Source organism: Otolemur garnettii, unplaced genomic scaffold, assembly GCF_000181295.1.
Source record: "Otolemur garnettii isolate 467f Iridium unplaced genomic scaffold, OtoGar3 scaffold00101, whole genome shotgun sequence".
NCBI lineage: Eukaryota > Metazoa > Chordata > Mammalia > Primates > Galagidae > Otolemur > Otolemur garnettii.
In genome coordinates this window covers 5,451,079-5,465,338 of record NW_003852496.1, presented here as the reverse complement: position 1 = coordinate 5,465,338, position 14,260 = coordinate 5,451,079, and the positions used below count along the sequence as shown (strand labels likewise).

Below are 14,260 nucleotides of genomic sequence, written 5' to 3'. Positions count from 1 at the left end.
CTAGAGAGAGGGATAAACAATAAACAATTAAAATATATGATATGTTAGATGGCAGTAAGTGCTATGGAGAAACATAAAGTGGGAGGCTTGTAGGGAGGGCTGGGTTGGAGGTTTAGATAGGGTGGTCAGGGACAGGCCTCATGGGGAGGCCATTAGAGACGCCCCGGGTCCGGCAAATAACTGGGGTGTCTGATGTTGACGTTCCAGAAGGAGAATGCAGGCCCATTTGGAAGTTTACTCTCTGGCCCAGTATAAGGTTTGTGACTTTCCTGCTGCCATCAATTTCTGTCACTCTCTGAGCCATAGAATGGCTTAGCTTAAGCAGATTCTCGTCATGGTGCTTAAGGTTCATTTTTTTTCCTAAAAGGGTTTAAGTGTAAAACTATGTGTGATTCCTACAGGAAAAGTTGCTTGGTTTGATGTCACTGCCAACCAAAGAACAGTTTGAGGAACTGAAAAAGAACAGGAAGGAGGAAATGGAGAGGAAGAGGGCCATGGAGAGACAAGTGAGTGAAATCAAGGATACGGGGCCACTTCTTCCTGTGGTGCTGAAGCACAGAGCCCACCACAGGCTCCCAAGAGGCCCTGTGAGGTTATAGTGAATTGCACAGTCAAGTTTGCATTTTTCTTCTGTTGCAGCCTCACTGACATCTGTAGAAAACACAATAATTGTTTTTCTCCCCAGGTCCTATTTTTTTTTTTTTTCATAGGTTCTGCTGATATTTTCATGGCTAGAATACTACAGAGATTATTCTCCCTCTGGCAGAAGTTACTAGGAAGAAACTAGGAAATTCTTTGTAGAACACATTGGAATATACAGTACTAAACACCAAAATAATATGTGTATTTAACATTGTATGAAATTCTAGTATAGATGAGGGTAATACTGTGTTTCCCTGAAAATAAGACACTGTCTTATATTTATTTTTTCTCAAGATGACACACTAGGGCTTATTTTCAGGGGATAAAAGGTTATTCCAGTCTTCCTTACCGCTCTGTGCTGAAATGCATGTCGTGACTATGCAGCGTATCTGGGGGTCTTATTATTGGGGTAGGGCTTATTTTTAACAAATGCATAGGAATCCTGCTAGGGCTTATTTTAGGGGTAGGTCTTATTTTCTGGGAAACATAGTAGATCCCAGAGGTTTAAGGAAGACATATAGCCAGTGAATCTAGGATTGAGAAAATCTTAGCCCTTTATTGTTATTCATTTTTTTTTAAATTATGTACCCTGCACTCCGTAGGCCACACACAGACATGATTTGATCTCAGCATTTGGATATGTTAGTCCTAAGTGGGAAATTGGAATGTCAGTGGCACAAAGATAGAGGAACCACAGAAGGTAGCTGACAGTGTGTGCTGCCTCTAACATGGCGACTTGTTCCTTCTTTTTGGTTTTTGTGTCTCCCCAGGCTGCCCTGGAGTCCCACCGAAGGCTTGAGGAAAGACAGAGTGGTCTGGCATCTCGAGCAGCCAATGGGGAAGTGGTATCTCTCCACAGAGGCCATACCCCTTTGAGAAAGGCTGAGGGCTGGCTCGCCCTATCAGGAGGTCAAGGACAGAGTGAAGACTCAGATCCCCTCCTCCAGCAGATTCACAATATCACATCATTTATCAGGCAGGCCAAGGCCGCAGGTCGCACAGATGAAGTGCGCACGTTGCAGGAGAACCTGCGGCAGCTACAGGATGAGTATGACCAGCAGCAGACAGAGAAGGCCATTGAGCTGTCCCGGAAGCAGGCTGAGGAGGAAGACCTGCAGCGGGAACAGCTGCAGATGCTCTGTGAACGGGAGTGGGAACGGGAGAGGGAGCAGTTCCGGGCGGCATCTCTGCACACACGGACTCGGTCCCTGGACTTCCGAGAAATCAGGCCTTTTCAGCTACAGGCTGGCAGGGAGCCTCGCACTCACCTTGCTTATGCTTTGGATCTGGGCTCTTCTCCAGTTCAAAGTAGCACAGCTCCTAAGACCCCTTCACCATGCTCAGCTCAAGAACCTGTTCAAATATGGTCGGGGCCCCCAGTCCTTGGCCAGGAATTCTTACCCCAGAGCAGCATATCCCAGCAAGATGAGGTGCCCTCCCTAAACCCCTTTGATGAGGAAGACTTCTCCAGCCCCACAGAAGAGGCCACTGCCAGCGCTCCTGCCACAGAGCTTTCCTCTGGCCCTTCAGCCTATATCCCCAAAGTGTATAACCCTTTTGAGGAAGAGGAGGAGGAAGAGGCAGCAGCAGAGAATCCCTTCACTCACCCAGACAGTCCAGTGCCCAACCCCTTTGATGAGGAAGATGAACATCCCCACCCAAGATCCTCAAGCCCTCTGGTTCCTGGCAACCCCTTTGAGGAGCCCACCTGTACCAACCCCTTCGAGGTGGACAGTGACAGTGGGCCAGAGGCTGAGGAGCTTATAGAGGAGGAGCTCCTCCTTCAGCAGATCGATAACATCAAGGCGTACATCTTCGATGCCAAACAGAGTGGCCGCCTGGATGAGGTGGAGGTGCTGACAGAGAACCTGCGGGAGCTAAAGCGCACTCTGGCCAAACAGAAGGGGGGCACTGACTAACCAGCAGTCGGGAGGGCACTGTCGGGCCAAGGGGCCTGGCAGGAGCTAGTAGAGCAGGAGAGAGGCAGGTGGGATGATGGGGCAGGAGGCAGGGTGAGAATTAAGATGCACGCAGGTTAGGGGTGGGAGTATGCAATTTTGTGTTGTGCACTTTGAGATATTTCCACTACAGATAAATAATAAAATGGGAACTAGTACAGGAATAATCAGCACTCATTTGCTGTTTATCCTGTTTTTTTTTTTTTTCCCTGTAATTAGGGTTTTACCCCTTCTTGAAGGGACTTTATATTTTTTACTACCGAGATAGAACTAAATGTAGCTCTGTTGGGCCCCGGGCAGAAATGGCTGCCGTGCACCTCTTGGGTCCATTTGCTACTGCCTAGTCTTGGTCCTTAAGCAGTATTATAGGGCAGCCTTCCTTTAGCCAAGACAGACAAGATGGATTCCATGGAACCATATTTGGCTCTGGCAGAAGTCCATCCCCCCAGGCTATGGGTTCCATTTCACTAGGGGCCTCCTCTGCCCTGTTGGGAGGCACTGCTATGAAGGGAAGCCAGTACCTCTTCTTAAGAGAGATGATGAATGAATGCCTCACCAGGGTCTGTGTCTCTCTCAGTTTAAGTTCTAGTTTGTCTTCAGTCCTTCAAGGCAAGTAAGCTCCAGGACAGGGGTATCCATGTGAATCTGATCATGAGCTTTTTAGAAAATAGGTGTGTTAACCCTTTGGTTGATGTTAGTATTATTTGGGAGAAGAGTTTCTCCAAGCTTGCTCTGCTGGTATAATTATCTGTCCCCAGAGAAACCTTTTAGAGCTTTGGCAAAATTACTCTGATCTGGGCCTTTTAAAAAATGTAGGAATTGGTGATCAGGAAGCTTTTGTGGAACATCTTTCCAGGAGAAGAGAAGCTTACCTGAGTCAGGATAAATTAAAATCACTTCCAAGTCTGTTTGATCAGCTGCCTTCCCTTTTGATTCATCCTGACCTGACCTGGGCAAGGATATTTTATTACCAACGTTTAGTACTCAGAAACTAGAATGTCTGAAGAAGCACAACCCAGTATCATTCTGGTAGCACCACAGTACTTGAACTCTTTACCAATTAAGGACAGAAAGGGAAATTGTTAGTTTAGCTCTGGTGCTTTGGTTTACAGGAACATAACCCTTAACTGACACCTGACATCATGATATCCATGTGTGCTCAGCTCTGGGTAGAGTTTCTGCAATTATGCACCCTAACTAATGAACAATAACGGACCACTAGTCACTTTATACTCCTTAACTAACTCTGGGCCATACTTTAACTGGTGTGAGAGCTGAAATTCATTTTGTTACATTCTGGGGAACACCCCTCTTGATAATGGGAATATTTGAACTCTTTTGGGGTAATCTGTATGTGTGCTAAAGAAATACGAACAGCATTTCTTTTTTTTTTTTTTTTTTTTGAGACAGAGCCTCAAGCTGTCCCCCTGGGTAGAGTGCCGTGGCATTACAGCTCACAGCAACCTCCAACTCCTGGGCTCAAGCGAGTCTCCTGCCTCCACCTCCCAAGTAGCTGGGACCACAGGCGCCCGCCACAACGCCCGGCTATTTTTTGGTTGCAGCCGTCATTGTTGTTTGGCTGGTCCGGGCTGGGGATTCGAACCCGCCACCTTAGGTGTACGTGGCTGGCGCCTTAGCCGGTTGAGCCATAGGCGCTGAGCCACGAACTGCATTTCTTTAGCACCTGCTGCATCTTTTGGCCGAATGAAAATGTCCTAGATAGGACTGTGGGAATGGGGTTTAAGGGTATGTGGAAGAACCTTTGCATTTAGGTTCCATTTACAAATAAGGGCATGTCAACCAGTTACTAACTCTGCTGGCTGTCATGGGTTATTTTGAGAAATTGGCAACTAGGCATCTAAGATGTTTCCTGGCTGGCACAGGCCTTTTTTCTCCCCCAAGGTCCATGTCCTTTCTGTTACCCTGGAGGGCTTCATGGATGGATGGCAGGCTCCTCCTGCTCAGTCTGTCATTTCTCTGACTGAAGAGGTGGCTTTCTGTGCCAAAAAGCAGGTAGTTCCAGAAGCTAATTGCTGCTTTCCACCATAGTTACTTTTCTTATGAGAACATCTCTCTTTTAATTAGCTGGTGATTTCAATTAAGACTAAACTTACCCTTTCCCTGAAATCAACCCCAGGTAGCAATCTAAATAACTAAGCATTGAGAAACACAAGAAATATTTTTAAAAACTGTTTATAAAAACCCAATTCCCTACATACACTAAACCAAACTAAAATTAAATCCCTCTCATGATTGAATTCTTCCATGGCTGTGTTCTTTAAGGAATTCTTCCATTTAATTCTTACATGGCTGTATTCTCTTGTGAGCATAGACATGGCAGGAGTTAGAAATCTCTGCCTCATTTGCACCATGTCTGAAACACAAAGTTCAATTTACAGAGAAGGGTTGACAGCATGGAAACATTGGCCTATAATTGTAACCCCAACTGCAAGTTTTTACCTCAATATTTCATCCTTCCTACAGTCCTTCAAGGCAAATGGCTCCATCTCATCAGCAAATGAGCAAGGTCTTGATGTGGCATTCCAGATTTCCCTGGACATAGATCATGATCACAAATGGGAGAGACTGTGGGATTCAGGCATTTCATTTCCTTTTTATGCCTTGTTTGTATTTTCTCCTGTCTAATACACTAAGGATACTCATTGTACTTGTAGCTCAATGTGTCTTTGCTGTTCAGAGGCTAAAATGTACCTCTGAATCATCATGAGCTTTGAGGTAAGCTGGATATTGGCATAATTAGTGATGGGACTCAGAATGAGAAGCTGGTCTCTACCAGGTCACAGACTGGAATATCAGTTTGAGGGTTGTTGGTCTGCATGTACTACAGAGCCTTGTATTGAAACCTTTTTTAAAAAAATAAAAGGTGTTACTGGCTTGGGGATGTGTGTGCATGTGTGTGTTGCAAGTGAGAATCACCAGATGATACCCCTCCCCCCTTTTGATGATGATATCTAGCAGAAAAGATAGTCCCAGTTCTTGTGTGAGATGTTTGGTTAAGGCCTCATGGTTCCAATTCTGCCCTATCTCCAGTTATTCCTGCAGTGTTGGTTAAATGAACTCTTTTACTCAATCATGGTGTAAGACCCTTTACCATCCTATTGCCCCATTTCAGACTGGGAGAAACTGAGGCTCAGACATTGGGGAAGTTCATGGTGCCATGTATGCCAGGCATGCTGCTGCATGTCCACCCCTTCCTCCTTCGGTCTCACCAGCATACCTGCTGTTCGCCTGACAAAGAGACAGGTTAAGAGAGGTTATCCTGGCTCAGGGCACACAGTGCGAAGGGAGGATTAGAACCCAGGTCTGCCTGACTCACTTTGCCCTCAGTAGCAAGGAGGGTTTGAGCTAGGTCAAGTGGGGTGTGTGTGCTCACTCAAGCATTGCGTCAGGCTCAGTGTGGTGGAAGTGGGCAAGGGGAGTGAGGTTGGTTCTGTTGAGCAGTTCTCTGATAGTGACTTCATTTAGGCCTTTGAAATGGAAACCTCCCAGAACCTACAAAGGTTCCTAAGGCAGGAGGGGATAATATTTAGACAGAATGCAAAGTATTGTGTATGCTTACCACATTTCATTTTCCCAACAACCCCAATTTACAGATGATGGAAAAAGTGGTGAGGCTAAGCTTGCTCAGGGTTGTATGTACTTCTGGGATTATAGCCCAGGTCTGTCTGACTTCAAAACTCCAATTGTTCTAGCCTGCTTTGTCTGTGGACATCCATGTTTCTGATGGGGTATTTCATCTGTAGTAAGTACCTCCTGTGGAATTTAAAGTCAAAAGCTCTTCTGTCTAAAATTTCAGTAGCCTAGCATAGTTTTTAAAAATACTTTGGAAAACATAAAGACCTCAGAAATTATCTATGTGTCCTTACATTAAGAAAAATCTGGGCTAACTGAAAATAGGTGGGTTTTCTTGGGTCCATCAGAGAACTGAGTTTGCAGGGCAAATTGCCATCCCAGAATCTGGAGAGAGATGGTGAATTCAGAGTCACAGGAGTTGTGCCTTCCTGGAGTAGAAGCTGCAGGAGCCATGGCTAATAGGAACCCATAACTGCTAACTTTGATGAACTGGAGGCTGAGTGTGGACTAGCATGGGAGTGAGGAACTCCCTCCCCAATATTGCAGTTGGTTCTCATGGTGAAGGGCTGGGAAAGATCTAGTGGCTCTGGGTGGGAAAGGGGTGAGTAATCTTTGAAATCAAGAGCCTTCTCTAAAACAAAGGCCTATTCTCCAGAAGGAAGGACTTGATCAGAACCTTATTCCTTCTGAGGAAGGGCATTTCTTCCACTCTAGCCCCCTGTAGCCTCCCTACTTCACGTAAGAGGTCAGCAGAGGGAATTAAAAAAACATTTGTGGTGGAGTGTGGTGGCTCATACTTGTAATCCTAGCACTTTGAGAGGCCAAGGTGGGAGGGTCACTTGAGGCCAAGGATTTGGGGCCAGCCTGAGCAAAAGCAAGACCTCATCATAAAAACAGGAAAATTAGTTGGGCATGAGAACTGGTACCTGTAGTCCCAACTACGTGAGAGGCTGGAGCAGGACAATCACTTAAGCCCAGGAGCTTGAGGTTGCAGGGAGATAAGATCACACCACTGTGCTGTAGCCCAGGAGGCAAAGCAAGACTGTGTCCCCAAAAAATACCCCCCAAACACTGTGAAGGTCAGAGCCCAAGGACATAGGCCTACTGAAATACTGAGATTTAATCATGGAATTATAAAGTTTCCCCTCCCACACATTTTTTCACCATACACCACAGGACTCCAGGATAGTAACAGTGGGTTACAGCTGCAAGAGCTGCAAGACACAGACTCCCTTAGGAGGAATATCTAGGGAAGCCCAAAGAGGGGAGAGAAAACGAGGACACTAGAGGAATTTGAAGCCTCTGACACCTACAGTGACAGCAAACATTAAACATAGCTCAGCTCCTAGACACATTAACATAAACCCTCATATCAGAGGCCTACTACCTCTAAATCCTCATATTTTGAGTTCCTGCTAAATACAGTAGACACCATCTCACCTTCAACAAAAGGCAGGAAAAAAGAAAATATAGTCTGATGAGACAAAGTGAACATCAGAACCACACTCAAATGCTGGCATTATCAGACAGGAAATTTAAAATAGGACTAATACGGGGTGGCACCTGTGGTTCAAAGGAGTAGGGTGCCGGCCCCATATGCCAAAGGGTGGTGGGTTCAAACCCAGCCCCGGCCAAAAAAAAAACTGCAAAAAAAAAAAAGATTAATATGTTGAAAGGTTTAATGGTAAAAGTAAACAACATACAAGAACAGATGCGCAATGGAAACAGAGGTAAGGAACTAAGGAAGAATCAAAAGGGCATGCTAGTAGTAAAAAAGCACTATAATAAATGAAGAATACCTTAATGGGCCCATCAGTAGACTGGACACAGCCAAAGAAAGAATCAGCAAACTTGAAGATGGGTCAATAGAAACCTCTCTATTGATAGGTAAAGAGAAAAAACCTAGAATGTTCAAGAACTATAGAACAGTTTTCAAAAGATGTAAAATTCAGGAAGTCTTCAAAAAGTTCATGGAAAGTGCATATTATGGCAGGGCACGGTGGCTCATACCTGAAATCCCAGGACTTGGGAGGCCAAGGTGGATGGATTGCCTGACCTCACAAGTTCAAGACCAGCATGAGCAAGAGTGTGTGGTGGGTGCCTATAATCTCACCTACTTAGGAGGCTGAGGCAAGGAGGCTACTTGAACCCAGGAGTTTGAGGTTGCTGTGAGCTAAGACACCATGGCACCCTATTTAGGGTGACCAAGTGAGACTGTCTCAAAACAAACAAAAAAGTGCATATTATGAAAAAGCTATGCGTGGAGTTCAAAATCTTTTGCACAATAACTCATTCTAACTTGTTATCTCTGAACAGATCTAGGAATGGTAAGATATTAGTCAGAAGAGCCTCTATCAGGAAAACATGAATGATGCTAAAATTGAAGCAAGAACAAACATCAAATTTATGATGAAGTTTGGTAGAAGAATAGTGAAATCAATGATACCTTATGAAAATTTACAACTGGATACATTTTACAAAGAGACATCATGATGTTGAATGTGAAGTCCACAGTGGCAGACCATCCACATCAATTTGTGAGGAAATCTTGTTTGTGCCCTAATTGAAGAGGACTACTGCTTATCAGCACAAACAACAGCCAACACCATAGATCCCTCAACTGGTTCAGCTTACACTATTCTGACTGAAAAATTAAAGTTCAGCAAATTATCCACTCAATGGGCACCAAAACCATTGTTCCCAGGTCAGCTGTAGACAAAAGCAGAGCTTTCAATGGAAATTTTAAACAAATGGGATCAAGATCCTGAAGGATTTCTTCAAAGAATCGTAACAGGAAATGAAATGTGGCTTTATCAGTATGCTCCTGAAGACAAAGTATAATCAAAGCAATGGCTACCAAGAGGTGGACTGTGGTCCAGTCAGAGCAAAAGTTGAGTGGTCAGCTCGGTGCCTGTGGCTCAACCGGCTAAGGCGCCAGCCACATACACCTAAGGTGGAGGGTTCAAATCCAGCCTGGGCCCGCCAAACAACAATGATGGCTGCAACCAAAAAATAGCCGGGCATTGTGGCAGGTGCCTGTGGTCTCAGCTACTTGGGAGGCGGAGGCAGGAGACTCGCTTGAGCCCAGGAGTTGGAGGTTGCTGTGAGCTGTGATGCCACAGCACTCTGCTCAGGGGGACAGCTTGAGGCTCTGTCTCAAAAAAAAAAAAAAAAGGAAAAAATAGTGGAGTGGTCAACAGCAAAGGTCATGTCAACAGCTTTTGGGGACGCTTAAAGCATTTTGCTTGTTGACTTTCCAGGGACTGAAGAAAAAATAACATCTGCTTATTATAAGAATGTTTTCAGAAAGTTAGCCAAAACTTTAGCAAAAAAATGCAAGAGAAAACTTCACCAGAGAGTCCTCCACCCCCACAGTGCTCCTGTTCATTCCTCTAATCAAACAAGGGCAATTTTCCAAGAGTTTTGATGGAAAATCATGAGGCATACACTTTACAGCCCTGATTTGGATTTTTCTGACTTTTTTTTGATTCCTGATCTTAAAAAATCTGTAAAGGGCACCCATTTTTCTTTCTTTCTTTTTTTTTTTTTTTTTTTTTTTTTGAGACAGCCTCAAGCTGTCACCCTGGGTAGAGCTGTGTGCCACAGCTCACAGCAATCTTCAACTCCTGGGTTCAAGCTATTCTCCTGCCTCCGCCTCCCTAGTAGCTGGGACCACAGGCGCCCGCCACAATGCCCGGCTGTTTCTGGTTGCAGCCATCATTGTAGTTTGGTGGGCTCAGGGTGGATTTGAACCCGCAAGCTCAGGAATATGTGGCTGGCGCCTTAGCTGCTTGAGCCACAGGCCCCGAGCCGCACCCATTTTTCTTTAGTTGGGTGTCCGCTGTAGCACAGTGGTTATGGCACCAGCCATATACACCACCAGGTTAGAAGCCGGCCTGGGCCAGCTAAACAATGATAATTGCAACAAAAAATAGCCAGGTCACTCTACCCAGGGCGACAAAGAGAGACTCGGTCTTTAAAAAAAAAACAAACAAAAAAAACCCATGCAAGTGGCTAGGCGCCTGTAGCTCAGTGGCTAGGGCGCCAGCCACACACACCAAAGGTGGAGGGTTCGAGCCCAGGCCGGGCCTGCAAGACAACAATGACAACTACAACCAAAAAATAGGAAGGTGTTGTGGCGGGCGCCTGTAGTCCCAGCTACTTGGGAGACTGAGGCGAGAGACTGGCTTAAGCCCAAGAGTTTGAGGTTGCTGTGAGCTGTGACGCCACAGCACCCTACCCAAGGCGACACAGTTGTGACTGTCTCAAAAAAAAAAAAAAAAAAAGAAAGAAACCATGCAAGCAAAAAAAAAAAGATGTTGAAAGAAAAAACCCGCCAATCTAAAATTGTGTATGTAGCAAAATTATTATTCACAAGAGACGAGAAATAAAGCTTTCTCAGATCAGTAACTTAATAAATGCATCTCATCCATGGTTTGCTTACGAGAAAATTGAAGCCCAACGCTCTAAGTGGCTGAACCAGGAGGGTGTAGATCGCAAACCATCTTTTTCCTTTTGAAAATCAGTTTGTTTCAAAGTCAGTTTTCCAAATTGCGCAGTTTGGGCTCTTCATTTGAAACTGGAGACGTAAAGTGAGAAAAATGTACTTGTTTGGAGGTGAACGGCGACGGGGCATCATCCCAGCACTCCGAGAGGCAGACGCGGGTGGATGGCTTGAGCTCCTGAGTTCCAGACCAGCCTGAGCAGAAGCGAGACCTTGTCCCTACTGAAAATATTAAAAACTGAGGCAAGAGGGTCACTCGAGCCCGACAGCTGGAGGTTGCTGGGAGCTGTGACAACGCCACAGCATTCTACTCAGGGCGACAGCTTGAGACTGTCAAAAAAAAAAAAGGTGAATAGCAAATTATAAGCTAATTTAGTATCCGAACTCAGATTTTCCAGGCCATTTCCTATTGTAATGTTGTCTAACTGACCGAGTTTAATCCTGTTTAAGAACACTCTCCGGTAGGAGTGGGAACGGCTAATTTACTCGGCGCGAAAACCCAAATCCGAGCGGCCAAACGCGAAGGCGCGTGCGCCGGGTTTCGCCGCGCCCCCGCTGGAGGCCTCGAGCCAGGACTACCAGTCCCAGGCTGCTCCGCGGTGCGCGGTGCCCGCCGGGAAGCATCTCTTGGGAGTCTGCGCGGGAAGTGGAGTCTGGCTCCGGCAGTGCGGTAGCGGTTCCGCTGGAGCCGGTGCTGCTGCTTGGCCGCTATCCGGTGCTGCTCGGGTCACCCTTACCGCTGCCGCCATGCCCATGAAAGGCCGCTTTCCCATTCGCCGCACCCTGCAGTACCTGAGCCAGGGGGACATCGTGTTCAAGGACTCGGTGAAGGTCATGACGGTGAATTACAACACACACGGGGAGCTGGGCGAGGGCGCCAGGTCAGTAGGAGCCCTCGAGGCTGCCTGCGCCAGCATGGCCAGCCGTAATCTGTAGTACTAGCCTGCCAGTGATGGTGAGACCGGGAGCTGCGTTAGCTGCCCGCTCAGTGCCCGGGCTGCACCCAGAGGTCGGTGCTTCTACCCCCATTTTACAGATGACGAGGAGACTGGGAGGACAAGAGGGCTCCGCCGTGCCCGCTGCAGGTGGGGTGGGGTGGGGAGGACAAGGACCCCCTCCTCTATGTCCTGTCCTTCCTCCGCCGCGGTGGAACAAGGCTAACCCGAGGCGAGCTCCAGGGAGGGCAGTCCTGCCCGGGGCGACAGATCTGGCTGGGATCTCAGCTTTTCCACCTGCTGGCTTTGGGAAAGTAGCTATTCCTCTCCAAAGGGAGAAGACACAGCTGTCCCAGGGCTGGTATGGAGATGGAATGAGAGAAGTAACAGCTACTAACATTGATGACTAACAGCTATGTCCAGCAAGATTCTGAATGCTTCTCAGGTATTATTTCTTATGATCCCTATAGAAACCCCAGTGTTATCCACCCCCAGAGGTAGGGAGGTGCAGAGGGGTTAAGTTACTTGCTGGTGCAGGTGCCACCGCTGGAACTGAGAGATGAGAGACTGCTTGACTGTTCAGGAGAACCAGAGCCACCTCCTAGCCATTTGTTGTGTGCAAGTGAACCCAAGAACTTGAATCTGCTTGCATGGGATCATCTGGCATGAAGGCTTCCTTAGTCTTGGGGGAAAGGAGCCCCCAGATAACCTCTCATAACCCACCATGCAACCATGCACATCTCTGTCACTGGGCAGAGGCCAGGTGATGGAAAGCAGGGAGGCAGGCTGGATGGGCCAGAATCTGTGTGTCCTGTCCACTGGGGCCCTTCATTGCTTGGCATTGTGGGCTTTGTAAGAATTCTTGATCAGAAATTCATTTATGTATGTAACTCTCCAGTTTTTATTTATTTTTTATTTTTTTTGAGACAGAGCCTCAAGCTGTCCCCCCAGGTAGAGTGCTGTGACATCAAAGCTCACAGCAACCTCCAACTCCTGGGCTCAAGCAGGTCTCCTGCCTCAGCCTCCTAAGTAGCTGGGACCACAGGCGCCTGCCACAGCGACCGGCTATTTTTTTGGTTGCAGCCATCATTGTTGTTTGGCGGGCCCAGGCTGGATTTGAACCTGCCACCTTAGGTGTATGTGGCTGGCACCTTAGCTGCTTGAGCCACAGGCACCAAGCCAACTCTCCAGTTTTTAAATGGTCAGCCAAACACAGTAGGCCTACAAGCCTCTTACTCACATCCTCGAGGTAAATAGGATACAAACATCTATTCAGTTTTTTTTTTTTTTAAACAGGGTCTCCCCCATCCTAGTACTAACCAGGCCCAGTGAGACAGGGTCTTAACTCTATCACCAGGGGTAGAGAGTTGAGTGACATCATTGTATCTCACAGTTCATCAACCTCAAACTCATGGGCTCAAGTTAACCTCCTACCTCAGCCTCCGAATTAGCTGGAACTACATGCATGTGCCACCACACCCATTTTGTAGAGATGGGGTCTTGCTCAGGCTGGTCTTTAACTCCTGACCTCAAGCAGTCCTGCTGCCTCAGCCTCCTAAAGTGCCAGGATTACAGGTGTGAGCCGCCATGCCCAACCTCCTCTTCAGTTTTTTCTCTGTGGCCTGGCCTACCTGTGCCCTTAGCCTGAGCCTGCCTGCCTGGATCTGAGTAGCCTCAGGAACCCTTGTTGTTCTTGTGCCCTCAGCATTTCAGCTGTTCAATTGTGATCTTCCTCCATTCCAAATGCAGCCCTAGTCTTTTGCGTATCTGCTGGGTCAGCAGAGCCTGCCTTGTGAAGTGTCTGAGGGCTAAGTTCCTATTCACCACCAGGTGTTCTTGACCTTAAAAAGTGGCGCGAGGTTTCAGGATAGCCACTGGATAATGGGATGGAAGTCCAGACTAACCACAGTCTTGGTTGTTTCACTTTTTAGTTGGGTGCTGGGGCAGTTTACTTACCTTCTGACCTCAATTTCCCTAGTTGTAAAACTCCATTTTCCAGCGTTGTGAGGATTGGGGAATAAAGTGCCTAGCAAAGAGTCTTATGTCTAAGGCAGGTGTTCAACTAAAGGTTACCTGGTATTAACTTTCCTCTCATGCTTCAGCAGAGCCATTTTAAAGTCCCCATTGCATTTTTGTCCTAGTAGTTTTAGGTGTGGGAAATCCCTAAACTGGCTATGTCCAGGTTTATTTGTGATGTGGGGTCTTTTGCTGTGGGGCAGAGATTGAGGAGAGGCCGCCTATGCCCAGGAAAGTGCATTCAGCCTTTGAACTCCTAGCCTGTGTGCTGTGGTGATCTATAAGCCTCTTATTTTCTCCTTTCCAAGAGGCAACAGCTGTCAACTCTCAGCTGTTTAATTTGAGCCATACCTCCGTGTCGTTAAATCATCCTTAGAGACCTGTTTCTTAGTGTTTAACTGTAGGCACTAATTCAGTTCTTTCCCACCACCATTGCTATTCCCAACCCACTGCCACCTGCAGACTCCTCCTCTACCCCATCCTCACGATACGGTTATTTCCACATTGGACAGGACAAATTCAGTGTTCAAATTAATATAACTTTGTAAATACTGTACACAGTTGAACTAAATAGAATACTGTGGTTATTTGTTGTTTCTGTTTTTTTTTTT

The 14,260-nt window shown here is 46.7% G+C and overlaps 2 protein-coding genes across 3 annotated transcripts in view; both read left to right on the top strand.

Annotated features, from left to right (window-relative positions):
- The window catches only part of RBSN (rabenosyn, RAB effector), a 30,630-nt gene extending 26,676 nt beyond the window's left edge, over positions 1–3,954 (top strand). The window contains exons 12-13 of one of the 2 annotated variants that reach the window (XM_012809252.2): positions 402–506; positions 1,413–3,954. In XM_012809252.2, coding sequence (XP_012664706.1) covers positions 402–506; positions 1,413–2,561 — 1,254 coding nt within the window. In that variant the 3' untranslated portion in view covers positions 2,562–3,954. The remainder of the gene's footprint in view (positions 1–401; positions 507–1,412) is intronic. The other variant, XM_023516972.1, reaches the window with a different exon arrangement.
- A 7,388-nt stretch (positions 3,955–11,342) lies between these two features.
- Positions 11,343–14,260, top strand: part of MRPS25 (mitochondrial ribosomal protein S25) — a 14,910-nt gene continuing 11,992 nt past the window's right edge. Inside the window, exon 1 of the mRNA XM_003796221.3 lies at positions 11,343–11,579. Within this exon, the coding sequence (XP_003796269.1) occupies positions 11,446–11,579 (134 nt within the window). The 5' untranslated portion in view covers positions 11,343–11,445. The remainder of the gene's footprint in view (positions 11,580–14,260) is intronic.